The following is a 16,451-nucleotide window of genomic DNA, read 5'->3' on the forward strand; positions in this document are numbered from 1 at the left end:
AAAGATATGCTACTTAAAATGGCCTAACTTGTGAATGGGCAGTTTAAAAAAAATCAGTCAATATTGAGAATGTGGGACTGTGGGAACTGTGTGTGAGGTGTTACTTGTGAACAGTGAAGCGAAAAACTCAGTGTGTGACATTTTCATGTTTCAGATCACAGCCAATATTGACCCAGTGGGGAGAATCCAGATGCGCACTAGGAGAACACTCCGGGGACACCTGGCCAAAATTTATGCAATGCACTGGGGGACTGATTCCAGGTGGGTACAAAACTGGGTCACATGGCTTCACTGCTCTCTAGAAAGTTGAGTGCACAGGCCTTGGGACCACATGGAATTAATAATTCTGAGGTAATTTGGACATCCAAGAGAAGTCAGAAACACTGAATGCCACAATTTTCCTCATTGTTTTTGTAATCCAAGTCTACATTTGATGCCAAAATCCCAGTCCTTGTCTACTTGCCTGAAAAATACAGTAGTGGTACCAGATGAATTCTGAGGAACTGTGGAAATAGAGTAGATGCTGTAATCAGTTGTCTGTTTTTTCCTTTTTTTTTCCTTTCATATTAACTGTTGATTAATTTAAAGAGAAGCTAAATGCCACCAGTATCAGCTGCTTTCATTCTCTTTTCTTTACAATGTTCATCACTAAGGTGTTCCTTGGCTGCCCACAATGATTGTGTTTCCCTCCTATTTCCTCCCTAGGCTTCTAGTTAGTGCCTCCCAGGATGGTAAACTTATAATTTGGGACAGCTATACTACAAACAAGGTAAGGCCAGCTGATCTATTGCTGTGTGATTCACTTGTGAATGCATCAGAAGGAAGTGTTGTCTGTCATCGTTTTGGTTCTATAGTCCTAAATCCAAATTTTGAGTTCTCCAAAACAATCGAGTTGTGTGTAAAGAACACAGCAGAGTCTTCAGTGTGTGAAAATGTGCACTATAAATGGAGAACAAGGGAAGACTTCCTTCTAAAGAATGTTTTGATTTGTTTTGATACTGCAGTAGTTACCAGAGAGCAGGCAGTGATGAGCACCATGCACCAGAAGGGGCAGGGATTTTGGCATAGCCAGATTAATTTGTTGTTTGCAGTGAAGTCCTGAAAGACTTGACATATTCTAATGAGTCATTGCTTTGTGGCTGCATTCACATGAGGCAGTTCAGGATTACTTTGACATTCATTTGACAGTGATTGGTATGTACTGATCATGGCCACTGTTATGGGGCTGACAACAATTCCCATGTAACCCCTTGTGGTTAAGACAGCTGCTTGAGTCTCTCGCATGGAAATGGCTTTATTCAGAATAAATTTTCCTAACTTAGCTTTTCATAGCATTAAAATCAATGCTACCAGTGCACTGGGGCAAATGGCATCATTTTACTAAAAAGTTAATATAATATGGTTTGCAAATTAAAGATAAACCCTCTCCTTTTTACCTTCATCCTCATCCTTTGACCCCAGCCAGCAGGTAAATGTCATCTAAATTACTGTGACTACTGTAGGATGGTGAAATCATCACTGCATCCCATGGTTTCCTTCTGGTATCTTCAATTCTTACATCAATGGTAATTAATCTATGCAGTATTCTCTTGGCAGTTACAGCACACACTGAAAGTAACACAGTATTGTCATCAATTTGATCTTTGCCTAATGATAAAATAAAATGGTTCAAAGTGAATATTCCAAATAGTTCTTTGGTATAAGACTTCCAAAAATGAACAGGTTGTGGTTCTAGGGTAGGGGTTTTTTTAACTGCTCTTTGCTGCAGGATCACTGATTCCTGGCTGTTCCTCTGCTTCTAATGAATTTTTTACTTAAGAAATTCAGGCACATTGTTAATATTGTATGAAATATCACCATATGTCTAAGGGCATCTTTCCTAAAGATGTTTTGAGCAAATCTAAGGGATGAACACAACATGACAGAACAGGTTTAGCTTCTATAATTATCTAAAAAAAGTTCTTTGAGCACAGGATGACAAGGAAGCATGAGGCAGTTATTTAAATGTGAAGCTTGATTGCTTGCATTGGGTTTCCAAAGAAGAATTTAAATGGCAGTGGAAACAGCGATTTCCTTACTTGTTCATTCACAGCATCTAAGCCTGGAATTGGCAGTTTTGCTGACTGTGCTTGGAAGTCAATGTTTTCCCAAACCTATAATAAACCTATAGTAATCAGAGCACTGAAATGAAATAATTCACTTTGAACCAAAATTGCTGATTAAACTGGATTCAGGAAAAGCAAAACTGAGGTTTTATTACATCATTACAACATTACATTGTTCTGATGAGCAAGTTACCCTCAAAATAGTTCTGTACACAAGCTGCTGCTCTATTCTTGCTCCTCTGCCAAAAATGTGATGCCTGTCTTGAGAGACAGGTGAAAAACTTCCTTTTGATGCATCACTGAATGCACTTTTTGCAGCTGAAATCCGTACCTGTCTCTTTTTCAGGTGCACGCGATTCCCCTGCGCTCCTCCTGGGTCATGACTTGTGCATATGCTCCCTCTGGGAATTATGTGGCTTGTGGTGGGCTTGACAACATCTGCTCCATTTATAACTTGAAAACTCGTGAAGGGAATGTCCGTGTCAGCCGTGAGCTCGCTGGGCACACAGGTGAGTGCCGCTCAGAGTTACCTCAGCACAAGTGAAGATTAAAAAAATCCTTTAAATATAAGTTCCTAATAATAAGCTACTTCTTTCCTCAGACAGGATCTTAGCTGCAGACTGCTTGGTTTTAAATGTTTTTAAACAGTTTTTCTGCTGTAAAATTGAGCAAAAAAATTCTAGCTGGAAGTTGATGTTCGCAGGTTTTCATATTTTCTGCTGTAGTTTGAATTCTGTGCTTTGTGAAATGGAGGTGGTTGGCGGGCAGGCTGATTCTGTAAACAGAGTGGTTCCACTGATGGTTTGGCAGATGGGATTTCAGGAAAAAAGATTCCTCAGAGCATTCAGATGAAATTCTTTGATGCCACTGTTGGGAAACATCCAGTGTTCATGCTCAGGTCTTTGTACTGACCAGTAGTGCAGTTTATTTTTCCTCAATGGCTGTCTGATACAGTTGAGGTCATCAGCATTTGTTGCTGCGGGATGCAGTGATACTGAGATACACTTTTTTAGAAAGTTGAGTGTGTGCAGTGCAGGCTCACTGGAACTCCTGCCCAGTTTGGCCAGTGGATTCCACACTTTTGTCCCCCTTCCGCTGGTTGGATCAGGGTGGTCTCTAAAGAGCCAAACCACATTTTGTCCAAAACATTGCAGATTCCCATACAAAAATCGTCTGTTGCATTTTTGGCTTTTAGTGTTTCTTGCTGCAGCTTTGGGAGAGGAGGAAGCAGCTTATTAGCAAACCAATTTGCCTTTGAAGAGTAATCTCTGGCCTTATTTGTGCACCTTCTACTCTGTTTTCAGGCTACTTGTCCTGCTGTCGTTTCCTGGATGATAATCAGATCGTCACCAGCTCTGGTGACACCACTTGGTAAGCTGGGACATGGGGACAGCACCGTCAGGAGAGGCTTTTCTAATCCATTTTCTGTGCCTGAAGGAAACTTTGTCCTTCACAAACTTAATCATCACCCACAAGACTGTAGTGGTACTGCTCTAATGTCACTTTCTGCTGGTAATTTGCACTTTGTGAGCTTCGGCAACTTCCTTGTGCCCATGTTCTGAAGAGCCTGACTTAATTCTGTGTTAAGGTGTTCTGGGAATTTTTTTCCTAATGTAACTATTTGACTTTTAGAAATAACTGTATTAGGCTAATGATTTTCCTCAAAACTCTTTTTGTATTCAATATTTATTACTTAAAAAGTCATGTTTGGAATATTTCTAGTACAGAATATAGTTAATACTGTTACTCAGAAAAGCTTCTAGAAAATATTCTCCAGTGACAATAGCTGGGTTTTTTTGAGGGGAATGTAGGTGTGTATCTTCATAAATACTGCCTTCTGAACTAAAAAAGGTGTCCATCTTTTTTGTCATAGATTTTTCTATTATATTTATTTCTTAAAAGCACTGGAGCTCTCCCAAGCAGCAGCACTTAGAGCAAAGATTGTCTAATAAATACCTGTCCTACACAGTGCCAGTATCTTTGAATGCCTGTTTATTAGTCCACTGATTCTGAGTAGCTATGGAATATATATGGGATTAAAACCAAAAATATTTCTCAATATGTGTTGGTGTTTAGAGAACTCAAAAAACTACAACAAAGTGAGAGGGTTTTTAGAAATTATGCTCTTTTTAAGACAATACAGCTGCTTCATTTGTTTTGTAGTAATTTTGCAGCTGTCCTTGACATCACCTCAGTTCAGCCAAGCCTCAAAGAACTTTATCAAAGTACAGGCATCTCTTATTTGCCTGGTTTGAACCTGCTGCTGATGGCTCTGGCTTGCTAAGAAATTACAGAAATTAAAAATCCCAACTTCCTGAAGTGTTCAGACCTCTTCTTGAGGCAGTGATAGTGTTCTTTCCTCCTTTTATAATTTTAATTATCACTGTAGTAGTGATTTGGCTGACTCTCAACTTTAAGATCAGACATAATTCACAAAGTTACTCATCCTCTGTGAGTTTATAAAAATGAGAAATGCTGTCTCAGTTTTTGCTGTAGCCTTACCCACTGCTGTTTTAAAGGAAGCTGTGGTAGTACTGGATAACAGCTATGGCAGAGAGATTTGGGATGAACAGCCCTTAGTGCCAGTCCTTAGTTTTTTCCACTGTTTTTCAGTATAAAATGCCCCAATGTTTTAAAATTAAGGATAGCTTTAAGGTCTTCTATGCACAATTATTCTGCAACAGCCAAGTAGTTCAACCAAAACTGTTTATTTCAGTATCAATATTGTTAATACTTGAAGTTTTACTTCAGTAGTGATAAAAAGACCTTATGAAGAAGCATAAATGTGTTGATTTTTGCCTCTTTAATTATTCTTTCCAGTGCTCTCTGGGACATAGAAACTGGTCAGCAGACAACCACATTTACTGGGCACACTGGAGACGTGATGAGTTTGTCCCTTGCCCCTGATGCCCGGTGTTTTGTTTCTGGTGCCTGTGATGCCTCTGCCAAACTGTGGGATGTTAGAGAAGGAATGTGCCGGCAGACCTTCACTGGCCACGAGTCAGACATCAACGCCATCTGTGTATGTAGCTGCTTTGTTTAGCATTTTGTATTTCTCTGCTCTCAGCTTTTTAGCATGATGAAGTATTTTCAGGTCTTTTTTTAAATAAGTTTGTAGAGCTGGGAGAATTACCTGAAGCTTCTGGTGAATGGAAACTGGGTATTCATTCATGACTTTCTTCACTGGCTTTGCCTATATCCCAGTGTGGAGAGGTGTGCAGCCTCTCTTTTTCTGTGCTCTGGTGTGATGCCAAGGAATCAAATCTGAAACCATTTGTATTTTTTTACTCCCTCATGAAGTTCTTCCCCAACGGCAATGCCTTTGCAACGGGCTCAGACGATGCCACGTGCAGGCTCTTTGACCTGCGGGCTGACCAGGAGCTGATGGTTTATTCCCATGACAACATCATCTGTGGCATCACCTCTGTAGCATTTTCCAAGAGTGGCCGCCTGCTCCTAGCTGGGTATGATGACTTCAACTGCAATGTGTGGGACACACTGAAAGCTGATAGAGCAGGTAAGTAGGTTTGAGTATTGGAAACTCAGGGTGGACATTTTATTGGAGTCCCCATCCCTGTCCACCTCTGTCCAAGGAACACCTGGATGTGGCACTCAGTGCTCTGGGCAGGGTGACAAGGTGGGGACCAGCCACAGGTTGGACTCCGTAGCCTTGGTGGCATTTTCCAACCTCTGGTTTTGTGGTACTGAATATGTGAAATGAGACTCATGCACAGATCTGTCAGCACTTGCTGTCTCAGCTTCAGAACTCTCTGAAAACTTATTTAGGCTTCCGAGTGATGGTACAAATCCATTGGGATCCTGCTCAAGGAAGGATGCTTGAGAACAGGAAGATTGCCATTAAAAACAAGGGCTTGGGGTGGAGGGATATTCTTTTTTAGACTTTATGGCTTTGTTTATGCATTAACTATCCAAAGCAATTCAACATTAATGTTGCTATTTATACACAAGAATTTTTTTTCCTGGTATTTCTAGCAGTAGTTGTAGAGACAGCCAGCAAAACAACAGAGACTGTGGAGTTTATCTTTTGAGGAAACAAACATGAAATTCATGGTCCAAAGATGAAGATTTCATTTCAGTTTTTTCAAATGAAAACTTTGGTTGGAAAAAAAGGTATAAATTAAGCCACAAATGTTTCATTACTCTCATCAGAACAGGAGATGAAAAAAATATTCTGCATATGGAAATGTTCCAAGGCTTCAGATTGCTGGGCTGATTTGGCAGCTTTCAGATATTAAACACTTCTATATCTTCTGATATTGGCACTTCTGTATTAAACACCTTGGTGGTTTTGTGTTCAGTACAAGTATTTAAGACTGCTTGGTGCTGATTTTGTTTTACCAAATTGCAGCACTTCCTGTTGCTAGTGGGAGAATGAGGAGAGTCCTGTGAGCACTCTAATTCATGTAGAAAGATTAATTTCAAGTCCATCAAGAATATCTTGGCTCAGTGCTGTGGACTGGAAAGCTTGAGTATAATTAGGTTTTCTTTTTTCCTCCTTGAAACTGTTAAATTAAAGGGGATAGAGGAAAATGTTGTCTCCCTTAATTTTTCTGTTTAGTGTCTCAATTCTTTCTTTTAATAGTGCTATAATTGAATTGTATCAGATCTCCATATTGACAAATAGATTGTATGGAGGAGTCTGTCCTGTGAATGTAGTAAGAGAAGTGCTTTAGATGAAAAATGTTTTAGAGTTCATAACATAAATCAGTTTAACTTATGGTTTTAAAAGAAATTTTTTTTAAAATGTAAAAAAATTTATAAAATTTAACTGATCTTTATCATTGTGGAGAGGAGCAAAAGCTGTGCAGTGCATAGTTATAGTGACATTGTCAGAATCTTCAGGTCTGTCACTTCACAACTCATGGGAGACCAGTAAAGGCCATAATAATGGGGAATATACAAGGAAAATTTTGGAGTAATGCATTTACTGAATTGCCCCCTTGAGAATCCACCTAGCTCTGTCCTGAGTCTGTGCTTGTAAAACCAAAGGCATTAAAAAGCTCCAGCCATGTTTTTTCAGAAGTTTTGACTCTAGAGCATGGCTAATCCAAACATGCTGTGGTGTAACTTGAACAGATGGGAAGTGACCAAAAGAATGTAATTTGTTACATTTCTCATTTCCAGGTGTCCTTGCTGGTCATGATAACCGTGTCAGTTGCTTAGGTGTGACTGATGATGGCATGGCAGTGGCAACAGGGTCATGGGACAGCTTCCTCAAGATCTGGAACTGAAGTAGGTGAGTACCCAACTCATTAAGGCTGCTTTGGGGTCCAGAATGCTTTTTGTCAGCAGTGCTGTCACTTGGTGCTGATCATTCACATCAGGAAATCAGTGAGGAGCAAACCTGAGCATCTGGGGGGTTTAGGTGACTATTATTTTAATGTATGTACATTATTTTAATGTATGCACTGATGTTTTTGTAGTGTTCTATTTTTAACTCTCTGCTTTCCTGTGTGGGTTTTTGAGTAAATAAATGTCCTTGGGAAAGGGGGGAACAGTGCCTGGATTGTGTCAGTGGTGGGGACAGCAGACTTGCCACTTGTTTGCAGTTTCTCAAAGTGCAACTCTCACCAGATGTTTCTGTGTGCCAGAAGAGCAGCGGACTCCATGACTGGAAGAAGTTTCCAATGGTTGAAAATTAAAAACGATAGCATATCCAATCCAACCATACTAACTTGGACCCCCATCCTCCCCAACTTCAAAGGGCAAGATCTTTTCTGTCTCCTGTTGCTGAAATGAAGAGCACAATTACCTTTCCAAGAAGAATTTCTGTGTTGTAAGCAAAATGAAATTGTGCATTCCTTTTGGGACCATTTTTTTTTGTCTTGAGAATTTAAAAACAAACGAAACACTATGATAAAAAGCATGACCAGAAAATAAACTTGAGCATAATTGTGAAACAGTTAGCTTTCACTGTAGTTTCCAAGTTGAAGTTAAGGACTTTATCTCACACACTTGCAAATTTTAAAGTCATGTTTGTAGCAGGATTTTTTTCAAGTTTCCTTTTTAAATACATTTCCTTATGTATTTAATTGAGCAAAACAAGGGAGTCCTAGCCCAGAGCACCTGGGGGTTGTTAACGCTGTAAATTTAGTCCCTAGTTTTTTTTTTATTTTTATTTTCTAGTATCACAGATAATTGTTGCACAAAACTTGGCATATATAGGATAATGTTAAGCAGTAAGGTAACCAAGCACATGCTGTAAAAGGTAATGAATGCTTGTTTAAAGAATCCTTTCACCTTTTATGGATTACAAATGCAATCCTTGGTCCCTCCTGCCCCCTCTTTTTCACCACCAGATTTTTTTTTTTTTTTAATCTGTTTTGGTTTGTCCACTTGGAAGGGCAGTTTATATATCCTAACACTATCCTATAAGTCTCAACAACCAGGAATCTCTGTTTTCAAAAGAGACCTGTCCTACACTTGGGTATTGAGTCAATTCTTTGTGTATGAAATGATGTACAAATCAATGTTTTGAAAATAATGATCTTGAAGTTTCTAAGTTAAACAGAAAAAAACCTTTTTTGATTGTTTGCCATATTGGGTGGGTTTACTCTTAGAATCGCATGCTGTAGAAATGCTAAAAAGTGCATATTGGACTAAGTCCTTAGATGTTTTTTCTTTGAAGAAATAACCTGTTTAAAAACTGTAACCATTGTCGCTGTATTCATTTATTGTTGCTACTCTGTGCATAAATCTATGAAGAACTCCAGTACAAAGCTATGCACGTTTTGGAGTAGCGTGATAAGTCACTTTTTTTTTTAAAAAAAAAAAGAAAGAAACAGCCTGTTCAAACAATCGCTGTCAAAGATTCTGGGGTGTGGGAGGAGGGAACCTAGACCATCTTCTTTATAAATCAGTTCCTCACAGCCAGTTCCTCTTGCAGGATGAGTCCTTTGCATCTGATCAGAGTCATTTTTGTAATGAGCAGATTTTCCTGGCTTTCTTTTCAAATAAAATGTTAAAAGCAGCAGTGTTTGGACAGCAGATTGTTCTGTTAAACTTTCCTATCTTCTCACTGTATCCAGAAATGCTCCTTCCTAGCAGCAGTAGTAGCTTTTCTCCATTTTGTTTTTTCTGCAACATTCTGTACAAAAATGTGCTGTAATTGTGCGTTAGGCCTGGATTTGGCATAAAAGATGAGTTCCCTCTTACTCTCTTTCATGAAACTACTCTGTAGAGCTTTCTCCACACCCTGTATCCCTCTTCACCTTTTGTATTTAATTTTAAAGTCAGTGTACTTCAAGAAAGCTGGATGCAAGATAGATACTATATTAAAATGTAATGTTATTTAAGATGTAATAAAGCAGTTTGACATGAGTTTGGACTGATCCGTTTTGCAGCTTATTGTTCAACATGCAGAACATTGGAGTTGAGAAATAAGCACACCAGGAGGATGGAAGGCTGTTACCAGAGAAATGGTTTGGTGTTTTTAAATGGTTACTGGTCAATTATTGGGCAGAGTATGCACTTAACTCCAAATTCAAAGAGCCAATAACGGTTCATGAGGTGCACATCACAAAAAGGCTCTGTGCTATAGGAGTGGAGCACCTGAAGTAGGAAATCAAAATGCTGAGTAACTTATTTTAAAACTTACATGTCCTTTAATAGGAAAATAATTGAGTGGAATATCTTTTGTGTTCCTGCCACATGAGGATCTGGCCACAGCTGCTCTGTTGGTGCTGTTAGATTGACAGGGTAAGAAGTCATTTTCATACTCAGTAAGAACAAAATCTCCACAAGGCAGAATTTTATCCAAAAAAGTTACAAAAATATTTTATACACAGAGAAGCAGATTCCTTAAATGAAGTATTAAAAAACAGTTGGTTCAACAATTTGGTATTGGTTCACTTGAGGGGTTTGTGTTTTTAGTGGGTAAAGTCCCATCTCTTTTGCTGACCTAAACAAAAATGAATTTTCCCTAATTTCACATCAACCAAGAGAAATTCCAAAGCCATGGTTTGGTCTCATAACAAACATGGAAATTCTCAGCCTAAATGGAGAGGTTTTTTAAAAGGTGGGAGTATGGAGAACACGGTGACATCACTTAACCAGCAGCCATTACCTAACTGCGCACTGGGGTTTTGGGCTGCACGAGTCTGGTAAGTAGCTCATGGCTACAGATGCTTAAATTTGGGAATTCAGATTTAGTGGTTTCCCAATTCCAAATGCTGTAGCTGTGGGGTGTCCACTCATGGAATATTTTTATATCAAAGCATGTTTCCTTGGTGACTGTCTAGTCTGTAACAAAATCATTGATCTGTTTTACCTTCCTTAATCTCAATCCATGTGTTAAATTTCCATGTCCTGCCTGTGCTAGCAATAGAACACCTGTCAAAACAGTGGCTTCTTGTGTCAGGAGGCCAGTGTGCAGCCCTTTGGGATTTATTTGAAATGCGAACAGTTGTAGTTGCCTATTACTACTATTATTTTTGTGTTAAATATGCAGTCTTATTTGAATTAAACATCTGTATGGTGTGTTTGGTTATTAGAGAGCTGTTACTGGAGAAAAATGGCTGTGCAAAGGGAGCAGCTCTGAACTCTTGAGTCTGAGCCAAAACTTTGAGTTTCAAATGCCTTTAATTTAGGATATACCCAAATCAAAATTATTTATGTAATCTTACCTACAGGCTCCTCCTGTGGGCTTTGAAAAGATTCCAAGTTGGAGACAGGTGTGGGATGTGGTTCCAAAGAGCAACTTTCCTCAGCTGCTGGTAAATTTCTGGTGCTAATTTTGTATTTCTGGTTCAGATTCCATGACCTGAGAATACAAATCTGTGAGAATGGGATTGGAATCCTCTTGCAGAGTTTCAGGGAAGGGGTGAAGGAAGAGAACAGATTTCTCAATCCCAGGACCTTAAGACCCTTTAGCATTTTCTGTGCCCCTCAAGGCCTTTAATTTCTTCATGAACTAAATAAAAAATCTGAGGTTTTACTACCAGGAGAAAAAAAAAAAATGAGTTGGGCATTCTACCTACTGACCATGAAGTCCCCTGGAGTGTTTTTAAATCAACTGTGAAACACACTTAAAATGACTGATTGAATCATGCCCTATAGGAGCTAAAAATAGAATAATCTGATTTCTGGAAAGTAGCAGAGTAAATAAAGAATAATAAAACCTGTCACTCGTGCTGAGCTCTGTGCGCCTTAGTCTGCAGCAAGGCAGGATCCTGTGTGGTTTTATGATTAACACTTCTTAGTGTAGGTGTAACCATGAATTCAGATTGAAGAAAAAGAATAAAAGAATTGGCTGATGAACAAGTTCTAACAGCAGTTGGCTATTTTTGCATGGTGCTGTTCTCCTTCTCTTCATGTAATTTCTGAGAGTGCCTCTGCTTTAACCATCAGGCCATTCAATAATGAGTTGGTCTTTTTACTTTGCATTCCAACATGTTAAAATTCTCCTGAAGTACATGGAAAGTTGAATTTGTTCTGTTGCAGGGTTGTATGAGGAAGTTCGGAAAAATGAAACCCCAGCTTCCCTCTTGCAGAACAAGGATGCCTGGTGCATTCTGTGTCCCTCCTGCCAGGAAGGGCCCTGGCACATGGCTGTTCCCAGAGGTAGCAGCAGACATCTGCTGTCCTGCATCCCTCAGATGTGCTCCTTGCTGATTTCAACATCATTGCTTTGGTCAGTTTTACCTGATGATTTTAAAAAATTCTGCTCTGTCGCCTGCTCTTTTGCTGACCACTCCTTGGTGCTGTCCTGTCCTCAGTGCTATTCTGAGCCTGAGCTGCTGTTAAATGGGAATTCCTCATCCCTCCCTCGAGCTGGGAGAACAAGGGCTTTGAGCCTGACCTGCCTAGCTGCTGATCCAGCCTAAACTGCCCGGGTTAAACCCTCTCTGCAGGAAATGCTGCTGGGACAATCTGCAATTCCCATTTCCTGGCAGGATGTGGAACGTGACTGGCACATTCCTGGCCTGGCCACAGGTGGAGCAGGACCTTGCCTGCTCAGTCTGTGACCTGGTAGTGCAGACAAGGGAAGAATTTCTTCCTGTAGCCCTCACCCTGAGGGTTAATTCAATTCAGTGGAAGCAGGGAAGCTTCAAATATTGATCAATTTTGAGGTCTCAGATCAGGAGTTACTGCTTCCTTTTGGTAATCTGGGCCTATTCAAAGTAAGTTCATTAAAGGAAAGCCAAGTTGAATCATTCTGAGACTGCTCAGCTTTTTTTTCTTATATCAATACTAAAGAGTCTCTGATGAATATTTTTAAATAGGGGATAGTAACTGCATTGGTGAAATTATCTAGTATTTAACTTAGCTGGGAGCCATAGAAATGTGAATAAAAACGGAGTGAACTTCTCATTGTGTAGAGAGCTGACTGCTCCAAAATCACCCTTTAGGAATACAGGCCCCACTCAATACTCATTCAAGTAATTCCTGGCTTAACCCAAGACAATTTTGTCATAAAATAGAACAAAGAAAATCTTCCTGCTTTAATTATTCATAAGCCATTTGCTCTGGCTGAGTGCAGCAAGATGTGATTGACCCTGAGAGGGAATTGTCTGTGGAGCTGGAAGTGCAAAGTGAAAAGTTTATTTGATGTAACAGATTTTTAAATAGCAAACATGAGGGAGGGGAAAGTCTGTTTAAGGGGGGGGGAGGGGGGAAGTCTGTTAAAAAGGCACTGAAGATGGGAAAATGCTGAGTTCCCGGGAATGTTGTCTGGAAGCACGAACAGTGCAGCTCCATCTGGTGGTACAAAGCCCATGGAATGGGTGGTCAGTGCAGGGAAAAACGTGTGTGACAGAGCGGCCTGTTCTGGATTTGGCTGCAGTTCATGTTCCTATTCATGGAACCCCTCCTTCCTCTGTCTCTAGGGTCCATTGAATGTGTGCAGATTTTTCCGTAAGGCCTTACAAACAAAACTAGCTCTCCCCAATGTTTACTTTTGGAGGGATTTTCTTTCCCAGTGTTTTATGTAAAAACCTCAGCTGGTAAAGATGGAGAGATTAAAAATGAGTCAGTTAAATGGAGCAGGGGCTCTTGGACAACTTTAAGTCCAAGTCTTATATAGAAAGGATTCCCTGCATTTCTCTCCAGCCCCACTCCCCCAGTATTCCTGAAGTCCCTCTCACATTTTTTGCCACACTCTGTCACAGCCCTGTTGAGGATCCATGCTCTTTTCAGCCTCCCCCCTCTGCTTTAGGTAGGAATGGGGATCTGGCATCGCTAATGAAGATATTTTGATTGCCAGGGTGCTCGTGCTGATCTCAGCCTGGTTTCCTGTGCTGTGGCAGGGAAGTTTCTCTGCAGTGAAAATTTGGATTTTGCTGTCACACACTCTCCTGTTGCACCTGAGAGAGCCATCACATACATTCCAAACCCTTGTTTATAAAAGCTTACATATTTTAAGGTGCATAGAATTCTAAAATTTAGGGGTTTTTTTCTCTTGCAAATCAGGGTTGCTGTTGAATGAGGAGCAGTAGGCAGCAGCAGCAGCAGCAGCTCTTTTCCTATCCTGTCTGGTGCTTGGCAGGGTGAGTCATCCTGGAAAACACGTAACTGCATATATTTATCTCAACTTCCATTGATTTTTCACCAGAGCTCTTTATCTTTGCTTTATTGGTTTACTTTCTGGGATATTATAAGCAAAACTGAAAGAAGGTCCGAAGGGAATAATCATGCCTGATCCTTGGCTCCCTGTAGCTGCTGATTAATCCAATGGGAAGAAGCAGACAGGATTGAGAGTGAATGGGGGACAACATCCGACATTTAAAAAAACAAATCTGGGTTATTTTGTTCTGTATTATCTTTCACACAAAAAATGCTCAGAATTCCCTGTTAGGGTCTTCCACTTCACCTTGGGAAGCCAAAGTTCATTCCCTCTTCTGCCAATAGATAAATAAAAATTACAATGGATGGTATTAGCTGGAGTTGAAGGCATCCCCCTCTGGGAATCACTGAAAATTCAGCCTCACACTGATTGGTGTTTTTCTTGAGTTTGAAAGTTTAACAATTCCACCCTGAAAGCAACAAAAAAGCATGTGAGGAGTTGTGAGACACTGAGCTCTTAAGAGCACCAGTTCCAGCTTTCTTCTGGCCCCTGCAGTATTTTTCAGAGCCCAGGAGCTGTTTAACTGCTAAAATAGCTGCTGTTCTTTGCCTGGTGGGGATTTGAGCTTTGAATGAACAGTAAGTGTTCAGGGAGTGACAGCTCTGGGAGTGATGGACACCAGTTTGCACTAATAAGAGATCTGGGAGCTTTGCCAAGGATGACTGTATCACTTAATTGAACAATTTTATATTTCATCTGCCTCTTGCATCAGACATGTGTTTAACCCACTGTGTTCTGAAATCTTGTCAAATCTTGGCCCAGGGAACAAAGTTGCCCAGGGAATGAGCTCTGAGCAAATTCTTAAGGAAATCCAGAGAGCCAAGAACATTCAGCATGGTGAAAAGTGAATGAGATTCATTGGCCAGGCTGGTATCTGTCAGTGGCAGCTCTAAAAAGTGATGTTGGAATTAAAAAATGGTCCTTTTGAGCTGTTCTATCTCCCTCCCTCCTCCAAAAACTTACTTCAATCAAGTGATAGCATCAGCCTTGGTGGCAGGAAATGGAGCAATTACAGATAGACCTCAAGGAACAGCTTATCAGAACTGAAGGTTAAACTTTCATAAGCAAAAAGATCATTCCTGTTCTTTGAAGCCTGTCACTGTTCTATCCACCAAGAGTAACTTAACCAGAAATACCAGACGGGAGCCAGGCAGTTTCTGACCTCAACTCTGATCTGAAAGTGAAAGTTCCTCCTTGAGTTGTAGACTTGAATAAACAGGGCTAATTTTTCTTTCTCCACTAAAAAAAAATTAAATCCAAACTCTTGTGCCTGCTTTATGGTGTGTCAGCTGTATTCAGTTTTAGAGTCCAAATTATCCTGTCAGGTCTTGGCACTTGAACCAGCCCCATCAATTAAAATCTGGTGCATTCTGGATGGGAAACAGGCAGTTAAGGTTAGTGGTACCTCTGCCAAGAATTCCAAAACCCTGCTGTCCTCATGCTGGTTCTGAATAGTTGAACTTTTTTATATACTATTTCTAGTGCCTCACTGTTCATATTTTGAATGGGAAGCAGCAGCATTGGCAATATTTGCTTTTTCAGGGTGAGGTGGATTGCAAAGAAGCCTCTTCACCTCAACCATTTTCTTTTTTTTTTTTTTAAGAAATCCAGTAAATGTTAAACCTGTGCATGCCCATTTGAACCCCTTTGATAAAGCAATGCCTCCATGTCTGTCCAGCCAAAAAAGGCAAAACCTTCCACAGGATCTCATCACATTCCTGTAACTGTAATACATTGGGGTATGAGCCAGAAACAGCACAAATATTCTTAATTTTACAGTTTATTCTCATAGAGATCATCTCAGGGGTTGTGTCTGGCCAAGTTTTAATGGGACATCCTCTGGAGTTTTAGCACAGGATTTCCAAGCCAGTTCCTCCTCCTCAGTGCTGTTTTTTTCGGGGGTGGTTGAGAGGATTTAATCCTGTGGTATGTGGACAGCCAGCCTTGTGGAGGAAGGCCAGACCATAAAATAATTGTCTGGGCTCTTTGAAAAATTACATTACTGGGCAACTACATCACATGGGAAAGAGCCTTGGATCTTTTCCCCTTCTCCCTCCTTTTCAATGTCACAAAGCCAGCAGCTTCCATCATTAATGCAGAGCCGTTTAGGGTCCAGTGGTGAAACAGTGGTGGTGAATTTAATTTGTATCCCACCCTTGCCGGAGGGCTCAAATCCAGCCTGGGGATCCTGAGCAGAGCCTGTGCATTAAGCACTAATTCACAGCAATTATTTAAGAGCTTTCCTTGCATGAGTGGTCCGGTGCTGTGAACATCAAATGCTGCTTTTCCTAGGCTTTTATGACATTTGGGGGATGACTTCCAGCCTCTAGTCATAACTATGTAATTAACAATCAGCTTAATTATATCAAAATAATTTGATTTCTGGTTGTGTATGTTGAAATTTTGGGTTCAGTGGGATGTTTGACAGAATGTGCTTGAATTTCCTGGTTTTGTAGCAGGAAAAAAATATGAGGCGTAGGAAACAAGACCTTAAAGTTCATCAGAAGCTTTTTAGCGGTGGATTTTGCCTCATGCTGGGACGTTTTTATTCACACAGAACAAATGCTACTCATCGATTTCCCGTAGATGCTAAATGCAAAAAGCAAGCAGGGAACACAGAGCCTGTGTGAAACTATGTCACACAAGCTTCTCACTCTGGCCTGAGAAAGCATAAGAAAGAATCCAAACAATCCTTGGAGAAAGACAACAATTTTTGCAGGTGTTGTTTAGGATCCTTGTTGTTTACTTGTAAGAAACAGTCA

At 40.3% G+C, this 16,451-nt stretch overlaps 1 protein-coding gene across 50 annotated transcripts in view; it reads left to right on the forward strand.

Annotated features, from left to right (window-relative positions):
- Positions 1-9,446, forward strand: part of GNB1 (G protein subunit beta 1) — a 35,226-nt gene extending 25,780 nt beyond the window's left edge. For 14 of the 50 annotated variants that reach the window (XM_086860136.1, XM_086860110.1, XM_086860115.1 and 11 more), the window contains 8 exons: positions 155-261; positions 706-769; positions 2,452-2,614; positions 3,410-3,476; positions 4,926-5,127; positions 5,406-5,622; positions 7,251-7,362; positions 7,718-9,446. In XM_086860136.1, coding sequence (XP_086716262.1) covers positions 155-261; positions 706-769; positions 2,452-2,614; positions 3,410-3,476; positions 4,926-5,127; positions 5,406-5,622; positions 7,251-7,357 — 927 coding nt within the window. In that variant the 3' untranslated portion in view covers positions 7,358-7,362; positions 7,718-9,446. Of the gene's footprint in view, positions 1-154; positions 262-705; positions 770-2,451; positions 2,615-3,409; positions 3,477-4,925; positions 5,128-5,405; positions 5,623-7,250; positions 7,363-7,675 lie in introns of all 50 variants that reach the window. The other 36 variants (XM_086860147.1, XM_086860132.1, XM_086860125.1 and 33 more) reach the window with 3 other exon arrangements.
- Positions 9,447-16,451: the final 7,005 nt, after the last annotated feature.

Source organism: Cyanistes caeruleus, chromosome 22, assembly GCF_971803275.1.
Source record: "Cyanistes caeruleus chromosome 22, bCyaCae1.hap1.1, whole genome shotgun sequence".
NCBI classification, from domain to species: Eukaryota; Metazoa; Chordata; class Aves; order Passeriformes; family Paridae; genus Cyanistes; species Cyanistes caeruleus.